The sequence below is a fragment of the Sceloporus occidentalis genome, unplaced genomic scaffold, assembly GCF_023333645.1.
Source record: "Sceloporus occidentalis isolate IW3139 unplaced genomic scaffold, rSceOcc1.0.p SCAF_468, whole genome shotgun sequence".
NCBI classification, from domain to species: Eukaryota; Metazoa; Chordata; class Lepidosauria; order Squamata; family Phrynosomatidae; genus Sceloporus; species Sceloporus occidentalis.
In genome coordinates this window covers 23,776-46,322 of record NW_028317448.1, presented here as the reverse complement: position 1 = coordinate 46,322, position 22,547 = coordinate 23,776, and the positions used below count along the sequence as shown (strand labels likewise).

General features: G+C 39.7%; 1 protein-coding gene across 1 annotated transcript in view; it reads left to right on the top strand.

The window, feature by feature from the left end:
- The window catches only part of LOC149271729 (lipoma-preferred partner homolog), a gene marked incomplete at its 3' end in the record, with an annotated part of 49,313 nt that overhangs the window by 24,620 nt on the left and 2,146 nt on the right, over window positions 1-22,547 (top strand). Inside the window, exons 5-6 of the mRNA XM_089507168.1 lie at window positions 5,157-5,837; window positions 21,889-22,000. Of these exons, the coding sequence (XP_089363294.1) occupies window positions 5,157-5,837; window positions 21,889-22,000 (793 nt within the window). The remainder of the gene's footprint in view (window positions 1-5,156; window positions 5,838-21,888; window positions 22,001-22,547) is intronic.

The following is a 22,547-nucleotide window of genomic DNA, read 5'->3' as shown; positions in this document are numbered from 1 at the left end:
TTTGGTTGAAGGTGCTTTTTAATTATCTCTGAATTGAAAGTCTTTCTCTGCCAGGATATTTTAATAAAACACAATTTTTGCATGGACACCGTTTGGGATATATAATTGTGCAGACAGCACGGAAACGGCAACTTGTGGAACCATCCTGAATGGCACATGGGGGATACGCCAAAGGAAACCGGTCTACATTTGCCCGCTCAATGAGACCTAATGATATATAAGATCCACTTTCATTACTTTATGGTAATGATATGCTGGGAGGGGCTGAGTCCTTTTTATATATATATTTGATGAAAGTGAGCACATAGCGGTTGTGTTGCGCTGTCTCTTCTTCACCTTGGCTTTTAATGTTTCCATTAGTAATGAAATCACAGCGTGCACTATTTCTCAGATACTGCTGGATTCGGCTGATGATGGATATGAAAATTAATTGATACTTTTTGAGGAGAGAGAGATTTAATCATAGCTATATTCGTCATTAGATTTTGACTTAAACCTGGACAGATGGTGTTTTAGACACTAATGTAGTCTGTTTTAGGAATAAAATCATATGCAATGCCAAGGGTTCCTCTGGCTTGAGGGGTCCTTGCTAAGTGGGGTGCCCTTACGGGGGCCTGACTAACTATCATTGGGGGTCATGCTTAACTACCCTTACCTCCTGTTTGCATTGTATCTTTTACTGGGGGCTGTCTAGTGACACTATATGATCTGCTTTATATGATCTCTATGTAATGTTATACATGTTGAGGATATGACAAGCTGCTGGAGTGGACATGTAAGTTCTGAACTGGATTTTCCCATGACGTGTCATATTGTTCCAGTCCATTCCATTGCTGTTCGTCTTATTCTTTGCACTGCTGTTATGTTCCCGTAACTCTTGACCGTCTTAGCTTTCCCTTAAGTGACATCTCTACGTTTGACATCAGCACACTCCGCACTATTGATTTCTGCCTCTGTGTCTTGTTATACATTAAGTCGTCAGCTGGCTGCAACCTGCTGTGGAACATACTGTACTTTCCTCCAGCCATCTTTCCTTCTGTGCTTGACAAGGATAAATATGGACTGCAGGAACAGTATGTCTCAATGCAAATGCAGGCCAGACGGCTTAGTTAAGTATTCTTAAGCATTTGCTCCCTACCTTAAAAAAGTGTGGTTGATATAGTGATAATATAATGGTAATTTCATATGACTGTAAATGTTTTTGGGGTACCTAACCAACCCATAAACAGCCTTCAAGAGACATTCATACATTTTTAAGCCTTCCTAGTTTCTATGGCAACAACATGTCAGTGCCTGCTTTTGTGTCGCGTAACAAGTGTTTCCAGCAAAATTATAAATGAGTCAAAATTTTTATTAATTATTTCTGGGTGTTCGCCGGACAATATGGCGAATGACGTTTCTAATGCTGCATTTCCAAAAACGTTAATGTTTAGCGGAATATGAGGAACACCAACTTTTTATTTATTATAAAATATAAAAAAAAAACATACCGACGATGGCTGTCATGCTAAATACAAAACACGCAATACAATACTGGAGAATGTGTTCCCAACGCATCAGAATGTGAGTATCCATCATAATGTCTATGCTATTGGGTTCCCTTTCATGCAGTTGGCTCTGAGCCCATTTTTGCCAGATCTCTTAAAGCTTGAATGCAAAACTCGCCCATTTGGCGCTCAGTGAGATGTCTTTGAAGTGGCTATGATGGACTGGACAGTTACAGTGAAGACCTGGACTTTTTAAGGTAATTCCCCTATGGATTATGAAGCTTCTGAGGTTTTGATAAGCACCACTAACTGGACAATGGGTTGACTTTCTTACTGGTCCAGCAAAAAACTACTTAGATGCGCCGGTCATGGAATAAAGAGCAATATGTTTCATTACTGAGACCATATTTTCCATGCTCACTGCAAATTAAATGAGCACTGGAATGTATTCTTTGTTGTGAATATCTGCAATTAGATGCAGCTTCAATGTAGCTTGTCTTGCTTCTGTAGCAGCATCAATCCTGCTTTCCACCTTTGGACGCGGGTCCGTCACGCCTCGGTAGTAATTCCAAAACTGACCAGATGTTAGTGCTTTCCCAATGCAATCAGACTTAGATCATGTGCTAGAAAATCTCGGCTATGCTAAAATCACCCTGGTCGCAGGGTCGTACGTAATTCATGCCTCAGGTTTTGGATATCCCAGCTTGAGCATAGGGCTCTCAATTAGAAATTCAAGTGCTTGTTCTCAGGCAAGGCTGCACAGAATTCTTGGCCTGATTCTTTAGCCCTGGGCTAACATGTAGGTTTCCTAACCCTATTAGAATTGTCTTCTAAAAGTTCTTGGCTGTTGAGTGTTCTCTTCGGGCACATGTACCTTTTAGTAAAGTGCAAAACATTGAGTGTTTCCAGCAAACAAAGGCTTATTCTTATTACTCACCTGTTAGCATAAAATATGCCGCTTGGCTTTTCCGTTTAATATCTTTCTGACTTTATTCCACTGTTCTTGTTGCGTCCGGTACATTTTTTAAGAGATGTGGACCCTTCTGTTGGCCCATTTTAATTAAAATGTTTTTGTTTTGATGGAAATACAATTTTATCATTTCACATCATGACTAACAGGCGGTTTTGCCAAAAAAAGGGGTCATTCATAATCTGCAAATGGGGATTTCACGTTACTCCCCAAATTATTTTTTTTTTATTTGAAGAAAAAATTCGTGTGTGCCAGAAAGCCGACTGTCACACGACTGCTAATTGTCTGTCTGTCGATGTTTACAATACAATATCACTTTGATTAGAAAAAAAAATAGATTTTTTTTTTTTCTCGTGCCATTATCAGTAAATAATATGATTGAGATAAAAGCGCCTCCATGGTGAAGGAATGGCCGATATGCTTGGATCAGGGCTGTGACTCCGCTGTTCTCCTTATGATTACTGAGACAGTCTGGAAGAATGCCAGCCTACCTTTTTTTTTTTAATTATTTATTTATTTATTTATTTTTTACTTCATAAAATCAGTGTTGGGCTTTAAGTGAATTAAAATGCCTGCTGAAGTGCAATCCTTACAGCCACTATATCATACGGAAAAATTCTATTGATTCTGAACTTGCAGAGTTAACAGAGGTTTAAGAAAATATGGCTAAGCATAGCCTTGCACATGAAAGGAAGGTATTTTGGGCTCCTTTTACAAGTGTTTACCAGTAGAGATGGTAGAACACCATGTTTTTGAGAAACCTGTCAAATTACGGCAACATGGGTGGCACTGGATCACTACTGGTTTCATAACGGTGAAATAAAAAGTTATGCAAACTCATCGAATAGTTCAGTAATAAACGCACGGTTTCCAGAAAATATTAGTTCTTCGAAAAATCCCTTATCTGTTTAGAATTACTCAATATGGACGATGCCAAAAAAAAAAAAAGAAATCAAAAGCGAAAAAGAAGTGTGTGTTTTTCATTAAGAGGTAATGCGAAACAGCCATGAAGGATTTTTTTCCGTATTCCGCTTAGCATTAGATAGGAGTAAGATGTATATGTATAAGATGTGTTTTAGGTTCATGAGACACTAAGCGTGCTTAGCAGTGGTGGTATGCAAGTTGGCACATCCACAGAATCGGAGCCATAGGACCAGAGGATTTACTATGAAACGGGCCAAGTCAGGACTGTGTTTCAAATGTGCCATATGGCTTCTTTATTAAGTATTGCAGTATTGTTACCTTAAAATGTAGATGTAGCGTTTTCTTCTGCTGGTCGGGCACAGTTGCACCAACTAACTCATCTGCTGGCTAGCTGGTCTTCTCCTCTGAAGCCAGATTTTCTTTGCGATGCCAGGGATATGCGTGTGTGTGTGTGTGTGTGTGTGTGTGAATAATCAGTAGTGTTTCTAAGAGGACCATGCATTTGAGAAGACATTTAGACAGCAGCCGTGCAGCATGAGCTAATTCTGCTCTTTAATAGATCTGTCCTGCCCAGCCCGGGTGGAATGTTCCAGCGCTGAAGAAGTGTGACATAGTACATAGTGTCCCTGGAAGTCTAGGGGGCATTCAGAGAGAAAAAAATGTTTTTAGCATGTTGCCATGGAAATGGCTGTACTTTGGTGTTATAAGACCTTCCCTTGTCTGTGAGGATGTGCTGTGTTCACAAGGATAATTTATTTTAATCTGTGTTTGCTGCAGTAGACATGTCCATTCTTCCTGCAGGATTAAGTGCCCTTTGTGTGTTTTCACAAACTCGTGTTATCACCCGTCCTGTGGAAGTCTCATGATTTGTGGAAAAACACATGATTTTTGGTTCATCCCTTTTAAACTTAAAAAAATGTATATGAAGAAGAAAAAAATACTGGAAAGCCTGTTTTTAGTTTAAACCATACTGGGTTTTTTTTTTCCCCCTTCATGAGTGTGGATTGAGTTAATATTGCTGGCAGTCACCTTTTTTTTTTTTTTGAAATAGTATTTCTTGTTTGAATTTTAATCATGCTGGGTATAGTTCTGCAAGTGTTGCCGAAATAACTGTTTGGCAACAGCATAAACTGTGTGAAATGTTGTCCATCTTATTGGTTTTAACCTCTCCCTATGTTGGAGTCAATGTGTGTACGTGTATTCACAGGACTCCTGCTTTAACAATGTTACCTGGTGCTTTCAAGCCGCATTGGTGGATGGATATATATATATATATATATATATATATATATATATATATCATAAACCTTGTCTTATAATCGAGCAAATACGGTGTGTGTGTATATGTATATATATACACCATATTTGCTCGATTAAAAGACAAGGTTTATATATATATCGGAGCTCAATATCCGAGTATTTGAAACCTCATTAATAGTACGGTTTACAGCCCAAACCTCTAATAATAACATATGCTTTCTTAGGTTTTCAGGAAATGCTTATCTGTCCTGTAACATAAGTGCAGGCACTGATAGATATGTGACCTTAAGCCTTCTGGGACAAAACAAAATGACACAAGTGATTTATTTGTTTAACATGCTGGGTAGCACAATTTAATGTGTCGTATATGTTGAACTGAGCCTTTCATGCAGCAAGATTGTTTTTTTTCTTTTTCTTTCTTTTCAAGTTACCAAAGCTCCTAATCTGTTTAACCGATGAACCTTTTTTTAGATTTATACCTCATTAACCCTGACTACTTATGCTCTTCATTACAGGGCTCTGGGGGGCAAACTGGCACTTTGCCCCATCCCACAGTGGGAACACCAGTGACTGGACACAAAAGAATGATTATCCCAAATCAGCCTCCCCTGACGGCAACCAAAAAGTCAGCAGCCAAACCTCAACCACAGTCCACTTCCCAGCCTCCACTAGCAGGATCACCAGGGGCTCCAAGGCCACAGCCAGTGCCTGCATCTTACGCTACAGCTTCTACTCCCAACCGTCCCACATTCAATGTGCAGGTCAAATCGGCACAGCCCAGTCCCCATTATGTACCCCCTGGCCCCCAGCCTGGTCAGCCTTATAACATTGCTCCTAATCAGTACTACACTCCACAGCAGGCCCGGTCTCCAGGACCTGCCCAATATGCTTCTCAGCCAAGTGGTCCTGAATATATACCTCCACAACCTGCACGTTACTACCCTGAACCGAGAAATGTCTACCCCCAGGGCAACCAGGTCAGGTATCAAGATCCCTACTATCCAGCTCCACAGGGCTACGGAGGGAGGAATGGCTCTGAGGCCCCCTACGGACAGCAGGGAGGATGGAAACCAGAACCAGCTTACATGTCCGGACCTGCTGTGGGTCAGCAGCCTGCTGGATCTTATCCACCCCCCAACTCTAAGAAGACTTACATCACTGACCAACCCTATGCCCCACCACCACAGCAGTCAAAAGTAAGTCTATCTCAAAAATATATTTTATTTATATTTAAGGAAATCTTAGACATACCGCACTGTAGACTTAAGTCATCTTTTCATTTATTTATTTTTAAATCTAAGCCCATGTTTACAGTACATATTTTTAACAGAACAATGTTCCCTGTTATGTTTTTGGAAACTGAATATTGGTGCTTAAACTTGATACTCTCTTGTCTTCAAGTGCTGGGAATGACAATGCAGATATTCACTTTTATGGGATGAACTAAAATTCCTCTCAACAGTCCTGATTTTTGTGGGACAGTCCCCAGTAGGGGATCATGACTTGTAAAATCTCTAAAGGTTTGTGCTGCTCTCATGTGACCACTTTGGTTGCTCTTGGGTTAGGTGTGGTCCTGCTGCCTTCTGCTGCTGGTTCTCCTGCCTCCCCTATTATCACACCTTCTGGCACAGGTGCTCTGATTTAGACACATGGAGTGATGGGTATGTGAAATACTGATCTAAAGTACTTATCTGGCAAATTCAGTTGATACATGCATGCAAGAGGTAAAAAAACCAAACTAATGGTATGGTCTGTTAGGCATCATAAACTGCATCCTTACATACACAAACATACCGGTTTGCGATCACCTGCAGGAGTAAAACACTTTCTGTGGAAATATATATTTTCGTAAGTTTTGTATCTACTTCTCTAATGTGTATGTTTGTCAGCGTTAGCAGATTACCCGTTTTTCGTTATGCTCTTCCTAACCAAATCCTATTATTGTAATACTACTTGAATGTATGAAACATTAAACAATGACCCCGGGGTTAGTTATTGTACAAGAGGCTGAAGATCCCGTATCTAGACTAGTTACATAAACTATATAGAGAGGTCCCAGCCATGTTTCAAAATGACTTCTGGTTATTCCCATTCTAGAGCCATTTTGCTTAGTTCAGGTTTGTCTGTGATTTTTGTGCTTCAACTGACCTATCAAAATCTCTGGTGTGCGTTGGTCTAGGAGAAGAGAAAGCAACTTCAGCTTCAAAACATTTTTCCAATGTGGGTTCCCCTTTAACTAGTCATTTGTGAGACAGTGATTTTGGATAGGAACTGACCTACTGAACCCACAACGGTTGTCGAGTAACCACTGAGCGAAAACATGTTCCAAAGAATTAATCTTCCAAAGAAAAGCATATTTCAGATAGTGGTTGTAGAGTCCATGACTCTTGAGACTTGGAAGGAAATACTAATTCACACAGGGTGTAGAAAGAAAGTACTAAGCCTGGGAGAGAGGTATGTCTGTTGAATTTCTGGAGCCGAAGCCACAGAACGAATGAGGAATAGAGGGGAATGGGACGGTCCAAGTGGACGTTCATTGCAGCATTCACTTTGTGTGACATCCAGACCTTTCAGAATCCATATTTACCGAACGAAGAAAAACATCTTCGGATTGCTATGGAAACGTAAATCTTGCCTAACCCGTAACACTTCGTCTTGGTTCCGGAAGGTGCATGACCATTCCCTAGTACATTTTTTTTTTTTATTATTATTATTTATTCTTCTTATATTTAATGTCCGTTCTCTAGCAAAACAGTCCACGTATTGATCAATCCCCGGAGAGATTTAATTTCCTTCTTAGCATGCTGCAAGTGCTTGTTCTGTTCCTTCAGAACATGGATATGTAATTACAAGGATAAAACCACAGACCTAACCATGGGTCTTGCAATTGAAAGAACATAAAGGTGCTTTGCAGCTAATACTCCACCAAAGTTTAGTGAAGTTTATAAGATGTTTTAATCAGGCTTTAAATAGTAGATTCAGATGGCAGCGTAAAGAAAAAGTTAACTTTGTTTTTATATATGGAATCACTTGGTAACATTCGTAATTGTAAACTCCAGGCAGCAGGGCTCTTTACACCTTCTGTTAAAATAACATTTTCATGTATAACTTCGTCATACTGAGCTGCAGAATATATCGGCTCTTTACATGCATCAAAAGAAAAGGGTGACTTATGTAATTTTTGTACGTAAGTTTGAAAAGTTTTTTTTTTCACCATAGCAATAAGTCAACCTTTCCTGCATATTGAGGCGTTCCATTGATTGCTATAGTTAGAAGGCCATTTTTGCATCAATCAGCTTTACAAATAATGACCACTGTGTGTAATTATGTTGTGGGGTGGAATCATACATGGCAGTTCAATTGTAAGGAGGCCTCATTCCAGGCAGATCATAGGAGTAAAATCTGCAAATGCACATTTACGTGACTACTATAAAGAGAACTGCAAGAAGGAAATAAACACAATTACGAATCGATCCCTGACACAAAGGGGGCTCCCGTTGATAAGACCCCCTGGTAATCACGTGTAATCCAGAAGGACAGTGAATCTCCTGCAAGCCAAGGAGCTGGGGCTACAGAGAAGGCAAATGCATAGAAGAATTCGGATACCACTAAATAATCGTTAATGAATGTGAATTCCACCACCTGTGAGCATGCATGCGCAGATACCCAGGGCTCTTTCTGCTGGCTCCCACGTTAGTGAACTCCAGCTTAAATATAAAATGTTTGCTTCTTATTCCTGAAAAAAAATGTCTGCCTTTTTTATGGATATGTATATGGTGAGCACTTTTCTTTGCTTCATATTGATTTTATTGTAACTAATGATAATCCACTTCTGTTTAAAAGGAATTCTGGAAGCACCTTTTGGGAAATGTAGATGCAGTCACAGTTTTTGAACTTCTATTATCCCAAGTGTTGAATGTAATTTCTTAGGAAATCATTATGTAGGAGAATATCATCCATGGCAGGGAGAGAAAGTCTAATAACTTCCAACTAACTTCACTTAAATACACAACACATGATCTCTAATTTTAAAACCGGCTTCAGCCAAATAGATTGTTTCATTTACAGAGAGGCAAGATCCCAGACAATCCAATCTTGCAGAGAGAGCTAAGCTTGCACATCCATGTAAATGGTCTTATTGCTGTTCCCTGCGCTCAGGACAAGCGCTTGATGAAAACAGCTGAGAATGTTCAATCCAACTTGAAGCCAAGACGAGTAATTCTGTAAAGCTGCCCGTGAATGTACAGTAATGCAAGCAAAGAACATCTTGATTAGGTTAAATGTTGGATAATCTTCAGCAAAGACCATTACCAGGAAACACAACAGATTGTGGAACAGATTTACTTATTAACACATATAAGCAGACGTCTTTTTTTGCCAACGATTTCAGCCACTTTTTTTTTTTTTGTATGTGCATGTGTGAAGTGCCATGTAGAATGCAATCAGGACTGCGTAAACCACACGTAGTGGTGTCGAGAATTTCCAAAGATGTACGTACTATGCTAGTTCTTAAAATGTCAAATATTCCTGTTCTGCTGAGTGTTGAGAGTCTGTTTTAAGTGACAAAATCAGAATTCCAGCATCAATATTAAGGCATGAAACACTGCAATATGCGCCATTCTAAGACTCACAAGGTCTTGTACAAATTAATTGGCCTTGGGCTTGTATATTCAACTAAAAAAGCCAGAACAGTAACACATTCCCTGACACAGCCCTTGGAATCTTGCTGTTTGCTTGTAGAATGTGGGGGGTTTCCTCAAGGATGGGTCCAGAAGATAGTCCATCAAATGTATGGGAACCACGTTAAGGTTAAATTGTTAAAAGGGCTTACTGTCTGTTTAAAAAATGTAGTTTGCCAGTCAGCTGGTTACAAAATGACAGAATTCATCCTGTGTGGTCTCCCTTAGCATTCCAAGGGTATATTTTGGTAGCTTCACAGCAGGGTCTTTGACCATCTTCTGCACCTGTCTTCTCAAGGTCACAACTTTCCCCAAACTTTATTTGACAGCAGCCATTTCTCTCACACACTTCTCCAACAAGGACTCCATGTGACACACCACAGCACCTTTACAGCCTCCACAACCTCTGTATATCAGCTATATAGCACCCATCATTTGTATGTAGTATCCAAGAGCCACAAATCTACTCTTAAAATACTCCCACCAATCTGTAATCATGAGATTTTGTACGCAAACTATCTATCCCTATCTCATTGGGACCCAGATGAAGGCAATCTGTAGTCCCTGTCAAAGAACACTCCAGACCTGTTTTCATGTAAAGCCAGTGCAGGCATTTATTTATCGGGGTTAGAAAATGAGAATTTAATTATTTTCCCAGCTGAAAGCAGGAAGCATACCGCAGTATGCTTCCTGTACATTCTCATTAAAACTCCCATCCTAGTCATTGGGAGCTGATCTCATATTGAAATAAATGACAGCAGCCAGTCACATCCCTGCTTTCTGAAACGTTTGTTTTCCAAGCATGGCTGCAATAGGAGTGCTACTGCATTTGTGCGAGAAGAATGCTACCTGGTTTCAGTAGAGGCCGCCGTGGACCAGCTAAATGAAACACAAGTCTCCTTTTTCAAGAGCTAAACAATGCAAGCTCCAATTTGCATACAGAAAAAATGCAATGGCGTCAATCCAAAATAAATGCCAAATTGCATTAAAAATAATAAAAAAAACTTTTGAAAATTAGACTGTTATTTTAAATTTAAAAACAGCAATTTTCTAAGGATGGAAATAACATTTCAAGCATTTATCTTTTGTTGCAATATTATTTGCATTTATAAAAAGTATATAAGACCAAGCTATTTATTTTCCTCTTTAAATGCATTTGCACTTGGGCTCCCAGCCTTTATCTGACCCTTATGATCGCAATTGCAGTGTGCCAATTCCTTGCATTTATTTATGTTCTATATGTAATTGTTTAGCAGCAATAAGGCCGGGTTTTGTAATAGAACCGCTGCAGTGCTTGTGGTTTTTTTGTTTTTTTTTCCGTGGGAGCCATTACCACGATGTCAGCAGCAGGTAAGGACGAGAGCTTGGTAGGAGGAGGAACCGCCACAGAATTCAGTCTGACCTGTTTTTGTATAAACAACATCATATTCCAAAGTCAATTATCTCCAAAGTACAATGTGTTCTGCTGCCAGAAAAAGCCTACCGGTTAAAATAGGCTGGCGAAATGGACATCAGCGCAGGAGTGAGCATTAGTCTATTGTGTTCTGTATAATTTCAGACAAGAGGTCTCTTTTGTGTTTGGTCCAATCTTTTCCCCATATCCGGACACCAACATTAATGCTGCTTTATAAATGGTAAATTACAAATGTGAAGCATAGATTTGAGTAAACATTGGCGGAAGGAATTAAATATTTAGAAAGAAAACGCCTAGTGGAAAAAAACACAAATGGTTCAGGCTTGCCATCGCGTTCGTTTTAGCTGATCAGAAGTTACACCTGAGAAGAGTTACTGCCAGTCAATAATGTCATCTGTAGACCTGTCGAACAAAATAATTTTTTGAGAAATTTAAGAGAAAAATAGGTTGTGAGATGCCATCTAAATCTAGCTATTTTAAACAATACTCTGTAATGTAAGAAATACCCATTCAAGTAAGTTTTATTTACTTTCTGTTTTCCCTGATCTTTGAGACATTCCAGGTAGACGTGGATCTGTCACTTTTTGTAAGCCCGCCTATGTTTTGAAGATTACAGACTGAAATAATGGTAGTTTACACAGCTATTCTTATTGATTTATACGTAATTCCTGTGAATGTGGATATTTACAAGTCACTGGTCACTTCCTAGTAATACTGGTGCAGCCAATTTCACAGATTAACGTGTTTTTTAAGAAATCAGTCTGTTAATTCAAGGTTTTTTGTAGTCATTTAAGATAATGCCTGTTTTACTGCCATAAGGATCTGGCTGAGATTTTTGTAGCACCATGTATTGTATATATTGGTTGTGAAAATCCTTGTCAGGAAGATAGAGAACCTTGGTAATGGTGATAACAGGAGTTGTCATACAGCAGACGATAGGTTGCGGCTTACTCTTAGAGCCTCTATAGGTCTCAAATATTTATTCTTTATCAAAAAGGAACTGTTCTTTGGGTTTTTTAAGGCCTGTTTTGAGGATAGTGTAAAGGTGACTTATATTTAGTCCTGCATTAGCTGAACCCTATTGTTGGATGCCAGCCTCAGTGTCATTGTTTGGGTGGGGAGTAAAGGACTGATAAAGGGGCTGAAAGGAAGAATATTTTTAGAATAGTTGGTGAATGGCATTTCCATCTGAAAGTCAGACTCCAGTGATTTTATTCTCGTGCTTCTGGGAATCCATTATGTGATGATATCAGCACTACTGTCAGTGGGTACTACTCTGGTGTCAAAACGGTCTTAATGAATTATAGTCATTTACAATGTGTTTCCGTCACATCACATTAGCGTCAGTGTCACATCGGTTCCACATCCCATGTATATAGCAGATTAAACCTGAATATCCCCATTAAAAAAATGTGTTGTGAAAACAACAAGTCAAGTATTGTAAATCTAAATGTTATTTCAAACATGGAAAGAGGTCAAAAATGCACTAGAGGTTAGTGTTCTAGCTCTTTGAATTCTTTACCCGGCTATATGAAGCCTTAATGCTGTAAAGTGACAAGGTGCTGTGAGCCTTCAAGCTATCCGCTGAAGAAGGCAAAGAAGTCTCCCTTTGCGTCACCACTGCAAAATGTTAATGTTTTTCCAATTATTGACACAGGAATGTTTATAAAAACTATTTTTGTGAGGAGCAGACAGCTGAAAAACGGTTTTATTGATTGCTCTTTACAATAGCATTGTGTGTTAAAAATCAACCAATGTGTTCTGTTCTTATTTCGTACTCAATTACCAATGTTAGAAATGGAAACGTGGAGTGAGTTACAATTTGTTTGTTTTCTTGAAGAGCCATTAAAAGGAAACAACCCTGTCTAATGGTTGTCCATCAGAAAAAAGTAACATTTTAGAAAGTCATCCATGTTTGGTGAAAACCCTTGCCTCCAATTTCTTTTCTTTTTCTAATTTGTATGAAAGTTCCCTCGGTGGCATGTGTCGGCATTAAAACTGGCCTTCAGTCCTCCCCTATTTTCTGTTTATAGAAGCCCTTACCAAAATTGAAATGATACTGGCCAATGTATTTATAATCTGTGGTCATTGTGGCTGTACACTTCCAAATAGTTGATCTGTTGCTGTAGTGCTGAGGTTTAACTAATACCTTTCTACGTGCTTTATTGGCGTGCTTGTGACACACTTTTGACATGTTTCTTCTGCTTCTGTCAAATGCTATACATCCTGCTGGTCCTTAGCAAGTACTAAGGACTGGAGTCAATATTTACTCAAGATCATTGCTTCTCTACCATATGCCACCCAAGTACCAATAGTCTTTCAAGTAACCCCAATATAAAACAAACACCATTGACTGCGGTTTCCTTTCCTTGTCGTACTGTTGCCTTGGGTATTGTGCTTCTTCCAAGATTTCATTGTGATTTCAAAGGGGTGAAGTCCTAAGTCTCCAACCAATCCAACTTGTGATTCTCTGCATTGTTAACATTGTGTGGTTGGCAGCTGTTTGAATCCTGGCATTAAAAAGCAATATACCAATACACTGGGAAATCCCATTGAAACCAAAATCAGCTGCTAGCTAAAGTTCCAGCACGTGTGAAAGTTAGATCTCTGTCTCCTGATTAGGCCAAAATCCTTCTTCTACAAAAGGAAAAGCAGGAGCCCAGGGAAAGAAAAGTTTTGGAAAAAGCCTCTGGTGACCTACTTAATGAATATGCACTGATATCTTTCCTTAATAGGCTATATTAATGATTTTCAGGTTGTTTTTTTGTTTGATGCGCAAACACCTTTTATTGAACTATCTCATCTTTTAAGTAGCGATCCAGGGCTGCCAATATTCTGCTGTCACTCTACCAAGAGCAATAAGTGGTAAGGCTGGGCCATATGCAGAGACGGCATCGACCTGCTGATGATGATGTCCCTTTGAAAGTGTAATTTTTTTTTATTCTGAGTAGTAATACTACAGGCAAGACAGGGCCAATATGACAGTGTTGCGTAATGTTGTTATGGTAGACAATACGTTCTTAAAAAGCAGCCACAATGGCCACGCTTCCCCCCACTCTTCCTCCACTCTTCCTCCATAGGCTTCAACCTGCTTTATGAGCCCAGCCACGGTCGTAACGGAAAGAGACTTGTATGTATACCTTTAAGGATGCAAGATGGAATCTCCGTATCTGTGCTACACTGATTTCTCAGCCAATGTAAAATAGGCCACTCTTTTTTTTTTTTCCTTAGGAATACATTTTAATACTTATTAAAGGTTCATGAAGTGTTTGGGAACATTCTGCAAAATTGAAATATCTGAAATAGAAATTTTTACTTTCTGCTTATCCAAGGCTCTGTAACCTCTTGCCCCTACTTTAGGACATACTGGAAATTTTATTTTTTCTGCCTTTTAGATTAGTCCTTGAAACATATTTATTCATTGCTGTATGTGATTGTTCCTGGGCTTTTCTTCGTATTAATAAACTGCTGCAGTAACACGCTACACACACTTCATAGTAAATAGCATAAATATTACCAAGGGGCAGATAAGTGTAAATATTGGTATAAATATATTGGTAAATATTATTTATACTATATGTATATGAAGGAGGACATACTGAGGAGGGATGGGGATGGGAGAATAATGCTGGGCTGGTATGGAGATGAGATTGTTACAGGGTATGAAGATGGAGGGGGGAATTATGGTGAAATATGATGATGGGGGGTATGAATATGTGATTGGGGAAAATCGTGGTGGGGGTTGGAATGAATTACAATGTAGGTATGATGCTCATGAGCAGATTTATGCGTACACACACCCTCTAACACCATATTCTTACACATACATCCATACACCTAGTATAACACCTTACTCATATCTAGATACACGCAGTCATTCTAACACCATAGGTTTACACACATAGGCACACAGTCTGTAGGGGGCAATACAGTTTTATTAGCCATGAAAGGGAAGATGTGTCATAACCTGAAATTGTTTCAAAATCATTAACATTTGCACAAGTATTCAGCAGGCATATATAAATATTTGCACAACATAAGATTTCTGTGCACACCAACCACAAAAAAATTAGAGGGAACATTGACTGCGTGCCGAATTAATTATCTTAATTTGTTACAGAATGATAAATATAGAAAGCCAAGACCTCTCCTGACACTGAATGTACCATTGTCAGAAGCTGTTAGATACTGAAACCCTAACGAGAATAGACTGGCAGCTCTCTGATTAAAATAAATAGGTGGAAATGGCTTCATTGTGACTGCAATGAATCACTCCAGTGTCACTGGTGATATTGTGCTAGAACAACAAGCAGATCTTGAGGAGAGACATCTTCAACTAATGAGTCACAGAAAACCCGTTCGGTGCTATTAATGGCACCTGTTTGTCTATAAAACATAATGTTATTGCTTATAATACTTTTACGTATCAGTTGAAAGGGTAGTGTTGGTTGAGGAACGTTGCATTGGTTGTTTAAACACAGTTTTTAAGAGACGGTGAGCACTAAAGAGAAAAATAACAGCTTTCTTTTACTTCTCTCTGCATGATGCAGAACTTATGTGGGGATACTTTGGGCCCCCCTAGCTGGAACAGCACCTTTTAAGTACACACAAGTAGCACTGTTTACACATTATGCAAATGTATTGTAGCTTTCAGGCCACTTTTACTTGTTCCTAGAGAGTCTCTCAAGCAGTTTCTGGAGCTCTTCTACCCTATATGTTTGCTCTTGGCTTCTGCTTCCAATTTTCCTGGGTGTCTAAACCAGTCCTTTCCAATCCTGGTCCTTTCTGATCCCATTAGTGGCCAGTGGCATGAGTCTGGTACCTAATATGTAAATTTTCGTATTCGGGCTAACATGACAAAGAACGCAAAGGGTGCGTTTATGTTGTTCAGCCCAAATACCGAAGAAGCGAACATGGCGGCGGCAAAATGTATACGAAGACACACAACACGAAGAATCTTTGTGTTCGTCTTCGTTAATCTCCTTATCTCCCTGGTCCCTTCCCCACGTAGCCTACCTTATATGCAGCATTGCAGGGGTTAACGGGAGTGGAAATCTGTAGGTTCGCGGGAGGGGTTAAAGGTCTGTGCAAGTGACTCTATTGGTCGCCTGCAGGGGGCCTCCTCTGGCATCAACCGCTGGTCAACATTTAACGTATAGGAAACACTGTCAGGCTGGCCCTACTCAATTCTTTATGGGCGCCGCTTGGTTTACGGACACTTCTACGTTTGTGCAGAATCCATTTTTTTATCCTGCAAAATTCCTCAGGATCATGAAAGCAAAGATGACAAAAAAGGACTTGTGTATATGGGGCAAGTGTGATTTTTGTTTTCAAGTACAAATACTGCTGATCTAAGTATTAAAATCACAATACAGCGTGGAATGGAAAATAGATAAAGCAAAATATTGCACTTATTTGAAATAAGGGCGGCTTATGTGGTGCTTTAAATATATGCAACAGATTGTGTATTAGAGCAGTGCTTAGCAGTGATTGTGATGTTTTGAAAGTAATGTCTCTGTGGCGGTTCATATTATTTGTACATATAAAGCAGTCATTTAGATAATGCTCGCTCTGTCTGTCCTTCTGTAAAGTTTAATTCTCGGATAAGAGGAAGGATGAAAGGGCACTTAAGGACATCTGTTGTGCCAGACTCCCTCCATCTAGTAACAGCTTATTGACAATCTGTTACACTGATTTTCAGAAGGAAGATTCTTAATGGGTAAAGATTGCACACTTTCTCATCTCAAGGTGCTAAGAGAAGCCGTCTGTAAGGCTGGGAGATGTGGTCTCGGAAGCATTAAAAGGTGAAAGCACTTTCTGTATTATGTTTCTGCTTATAGAAGAACTAAATTCTTCTGCATAAGAGACAGGGAGCGTATGTTAAAAGTTCTAATATGCATTCTTTAGTAAGAAAAAAAAAATCTAAGCTTCACGTGAAGGTGCAACCCACTGCTTCACCTTATGCTGTTTTCACCCCACTTTGGGCTGCTTGTAGCAGGCAGTCACAGGCAGAAACGTGATCAAGGGGGCACTCACAGCACACTGCTGAAGTGGACGCTTTATTATATGCATTAAAGTGTATTTGATGGGTGGGAGTGCTCCTTTAACACAGAAGTCCGGAGGTAAATATTACCTAGTTTGACCTCTTTAGAGATTAACATATGTCACAAAGCTGTATTCCATACCTTGAAAAAGACTTATCTTATGGCATCTGACATCAGTGATGACTGCAAAGTCTAAATATGGTAGAGCCAAGGTGTAAATTGAAGTGCAAGGTGCCAAGGTGTAAAATGAAATGCACAGTAATGCCATAGCCACTGAGCTAAAAAAGCTGGCATTAACTTATGCCTACTAGGCAGAATAACTTAGTGACCCGCACGAACCTTCACGTTCATTGTCTTTCTTATAAGATTCTAACCTATTCTAAATGCTGTACAAGGCTCCGTATAAATAATTGTGAATGAACACTATACATATGTACTTCTCTTATCGATAGTCACAGCAGTGCTCCTGTGCATTTACTGCACATGCATGCCCCCTAGTGCCATCACACATTCTGCTGGCCTTTTATATTGAAAAAGAAGCATATGTAATGCATAGAAAGCTTGTGAGTGAAGGAAAAATTGTAAAAGCAGCTTGTCAAATCCTGGCTCCTTGGTGGTATTGATTGAATTAAGCATTGTTACAGCGCTGTGGAATATGATGGTGCTATATACATCAATAAATAAGTGAATGCTACACTATACCGGTAATTTGCATATTCATAGGGTCATCTTTTAACATAAGCGTCTTGTAGATGTCCTCCCATGGGTCCCCCACTGCCCATTCATTCTGTGTGTTGCTTGATGCCAGTCTCCAAGATGTGACATTTCCTGGTGCTCTATGGAAGGTGGGGCTTAAACCTCAAATAGAGAGATCTTTGTAGCCACATCCAGAAGGTAAAATTGGTGAAGGAGCGGCTGTACCCCTTTTTACCTTGCCTTAAAGAGAGCCCTGCAAGTTGGATAGTACGAGTGTGGAAGCTCCCTACTAATTAAAAGCTTTTTTTCTTTCTGCCTTCACCAGTCCTGATACAATAGTGTACTCATTGTAGCAGCTCGTGCATAAAAAGCAGAATATGGAGCATCAAAAACTGGTTGACCAGTGCACTTTTACAGAATATCTAGGTAATGCGAGGGGTTATGCATAAAAATGTGATTCTGACACAGTTTGACATTATGGTCTCATTACCATAATATCCCTAAAACACAATAGTCCAATCAGCAGGGACAGTCCATTGGTTGATAAGGCTGGTTTGCACCAGATATATTGGAAGAGTTGGCTATTCCTGGTAGGTCGTGGTAATTACCAAAACAATACCCATATTGTGTTTTTTGAGATCCACTTAAACAAAAGCGGTATTGTGGGTAATGTATATACGTCGAAAAAGTTACCCCTTCTTTCGCATTCTGGCTTGGAAATTGCATGCTATTAAATGAGGGGGTTTTGTTACTTTCTTAATCTAAGCCCGCAAACCAAGTGATTAAATGAGTGGGTTTTTCTTAAATTGTAAGGCATGATTATCCAAATGTGATTCCCAGTGAGATCCAACGGTACATCGGGGTGGAGAGTCTCATCCTCAGGAAGAACTATTCATCATCCTGCCTGTTAGCAGCATAAAAAGCTTATAATCTTAATGGGTATGAATCGATAAATTAGCACTGCTGTAGATGTAGTAAAACACAGATTAAATGACTCACTTCAGCAGCTATTATCAGCGTTTCTCTACCTCTCTCTGCACCAACCAGCTGGACAATTTACATAATCATCCTGCCAAAACCCACACAGTCACTTATTTTCTGTCCCGTCAAGGCGCCATAAATCTAGGGGCTGTGTAATGGTTGATAGTCCAAGGAGCCCGGTTTATTTCAGGTGGTGTAGAAAGGAAACTTAAGAGGCAGCACTCTTGATTTAGTTCTGTGCTTGGTAGCACCCATTAACAGCACAACAGCTAGAAAGTAGTGTGGTTTGTTTTCATCATCTGCAAACCCTGAATTCCACCTCTAGATGAGCATGCGCATAATCTAATTATACAGAGGAATTCCCTTAGACAGTAACTAGCAGGATGAACCTTGGGCACTAATAGTAAGGATCCAATGCCTTTTCAGTCTAGTCCCTAGAATTTTTTTTTTTTTAAAGCGAATGAACTCCAGTGCATTTTACTGTATGTAGATTGGACTATATCTTCGTTAGTGGAGTTGGGAAATTATGCTTCTGTCTCATTTATTTTGTCCTGTGGTTGCCTCTCCTGAAACCATGAGGCATTAGTATGTAAACTTCTCGAACATCAGTGTTCGGATTTTGTTGATTCCGGTGGTTCTGCCAAGCATGTATGAGAAGCATACCATAGTATGCTCCCTTCTTTCAAAAGGGGCCGCTAAGGGAGGAGAAAAAAAGCAATGTTTGGTTTGCGCAAACATGTACTGGAGTCCATGCAAAAGTGATCTCAATATTATTGGAGATCTTTAGCATATTGAGCAAATATACTTTAGTGGGTATTAAAATCACGTGACCTGAAAAATTGTCTTATGAAGCATATAACAGGTAGCCAGAGATGTCACCGGTTCACGCAGATTGTTGGGCATGCTCCCGGTAAGGCAGGGACTTGGGGTACAAATGCTTTTATTGCTATACAAAGTTCCTTTATTTAGAGACGGTAACGATTCTTTAAAAAAAAAAATGATGGTCAAACGAGCCTCCATGACAAAAAATGCACTTTTAGCAAAGCCTAGACTGCGGAGAAGCACAATCCCAAAGATCCATATGTTAGCTGTGTCGTTAAGTGGATTGTGTTGCAGTTTGGTAATACCAATGCAACAGTGAAAAGTAAGCCATCTAAAATCCATGAACTGTAATTAAGGATGAGACTAACCAGCACCCACACAGTACATCTGTAACTAAACTCAATTTTTATTTCTCTAATAATTAACCTCTTACTGCACTATATTCCTACCATGGCCTGCCTTGCTGTGCTTGTATCAATTTCTTACTGTAGGCTTTCCCCTCCTTTTGTCCTTCATTTCTCGACTGCAGCCTGTATCTCTCCCCATCAATGAAGACGACGTGCCATCGTAATCAGACTTGGCCATTGCCTTCCCTCGCTTGCCCGATCTACCTTCTCTGAACTGGCTTCCCACCTATCCTACTGCTTCGTCTCCCACCTACATGCATCATATTATTTGCACTTGCGATTCGTACGGAATCTGCCTCTTGTTCTGTGCCCAAACAGCTCATGTGCCTCATCTTCACCATTACCACCTGCATGAGGTTGTTGTCTGCAGTCGGTTGTCTTTTTGTGTTCATGTATTTTTAGACTGGTTACGCGCTCGTTCTTAGCAGCTGAAAAGCTACGCATCACATCTGCTGAGAGCCGGCGTTCATGAGCTGGTAGTCTGCGCACAAACTATTTGCCAAGCGAGGATATGCTTACGCAGACATCTAATTATCCTCCCTGTTTAAGAAGCTTCAGTATGAACAATATGATATCTCTGACAGACTTCCTACCACAAGTGCGTTTGCTACCAATGCCATCTCCTCTTTCTTTCAGCTGCTCTTTTCTGATGCAAAAGGGTACAGACATTAATAAACAAAAACCGCCAACCAAGCCTGCTTTCACTGCCCGGTATATTGTTCCGTATTAAACAATTAGCCATCTTCGTAGTAAGCAAGAAATGTGTGGGGGGTTTTTTTTGGTTTTTTTACAACAACCTGCATAAAATATTATCTAGTCCATTTTTTTATCTGGTTACCAGCAACATAAAAAATGTATGGTGAGGAAATATGTTTTTAAGATATGACGAGAAGTTTCCTTGTATATCTAAAACTGCACAGGATAGTGCCCTTGGTGTCTGCAGTCATTCCTCTGCGGGGAGCTGAAAGTTTGGTGCTAAATAAATTAAATATATAGAAATTTGGTTTCGTCTTGAATTGTTTGCCCAAATGTGGTGTGAACCCTTATATAAGAGTAGATAAAACTTAAAAGCCATCTGTTACGACTTTTACCTTTACTAAATTAATTTGTTTGAAACTTTGTTTGCCAATTAGTTTTGTGATTATAGTCTAAATGTTAACCTCGTGGAGACTGGTGGCCGCCTACGGCAAAGCCAACATTATGTGATCTTTTCTTCTCGATATTCTCTCTCCTCACCCGGCGTTAAAAAGTTTACCTGAACCAATCAACAGCTGGATTTTATGTGAAAGATGATGGGGGTGAATAATTATGGAGATATAAAGAACACAAAGATAAAATACTTTCCCCCCATGGTCTGCGAAGTGGCTGTCTTTTTAATAGCTGCATATTTCTTGTTTTTATCAGTTTACAAGTTGATTTAGTGATTTAGTGCGTACGGTGACACAATAAAGGGTTTGGGAAAAGTGACAGACCTGCGTTAGAAATAGAAAGCACAGAGCACATCTGGAGTAAAGGGCTCTCTCTTTGAAATGAATGTATTAATTATAGAATAAGACTTCTGCATATTAGGAGATACAAGTAATCCATCTAAATGTGTCTGTGTGATTGTGTTGTATTGCGTGGATCGTTCTTACATGCGGTATTACAGATTGCAAGCAGTCATTTTCAGAACAGGATGTTAGCATTATACAAATTACTAAATTGTGCTGCTCGTATAATAACAAGCCCTATTCCTCCTTGCATAGAGCATCATGAGCACTTCCACGTAATAGCGACTAATTATTTAACCATGACTGGCAGCTCTGAACATTGTGTTCTTTTTGCATCACTTACTATGTTTTCTGTGAATCTAATTACAAAAAAAAACACAAGTATTCTTTACAATCTGCTAAAAATATAGGCAGCGCAAAGAAGGCTCCTGTTAACAGCTGTGTAACGCACACAGCCTTTGTCTTTTCTACCATAATAAGGGTACTATCTCTCATTGGACCATGATATTGACAAATAATATATGTACATTGCTCGTCTAGTGACCTTGATGCACTTGAATTACTGTAACTCGGTCTTGGATTGTTTTGCTAAAAATAATCTACTTGTGTATAAACTCTCGGGTTTGATGCAGAAGTGGTATGTTAAAGCGAAGTAGGAATGTGATACCCGTTGTTGTGTAGTATTGCTCATTGTCCGTCTTACCTCGCTTTCAGACTCCAAGCTATCCCGCTCCAGGCTCTGCTCTTCGGCCCGAGGATGAACTTGACCGTCTCACTAAGAAGATGTTGTACGACATGGAGAACCCGCCTTCTGAAGAGTACTTTGGTAAGGGCTGACCCACTATGTGAAAAGTACAATATGTTTTCATCTTATTTAGAAGCGCATAGGTGTCCCAACTGACTCATGTTCTAAGCATACCTGGGAACTTTTAGGGTTCCTGGGGTACCTTTGGGTGCCAGCTGTGTGTAGGTATGGGGCTAACCCCAGACAGCCCTTGGTAGGTGAGGAGAGGACATGGCCAAACTGACCCAGGGAAGCAAGGCTTCATCTGGAGGCTCCCTATCAAACCTAGGGAGCTCCCAGGCTTGGTACATTGCTTCCTTAGATCACTCAATATTATATTAGTGATACAAAACTTCAGTGAGCCTTTTTTGTGTATTCTGTGATATCAGTGAGTATTCCTTGTCTGCGAGTAAAACTGCAGAAGATATATGCGCTATGGCTGATTAGCTTGTAAGTGTTGTTGTAACAGCACCTTGTTTATGGTGACCGCAGATCATTTACATTGTCATTCTTTCTCTGACACAAGACTTTGGTTCTATAAACTAACGTTGTCTGCCCTCAAAACACACTGGTGAACTTAAACTACTTC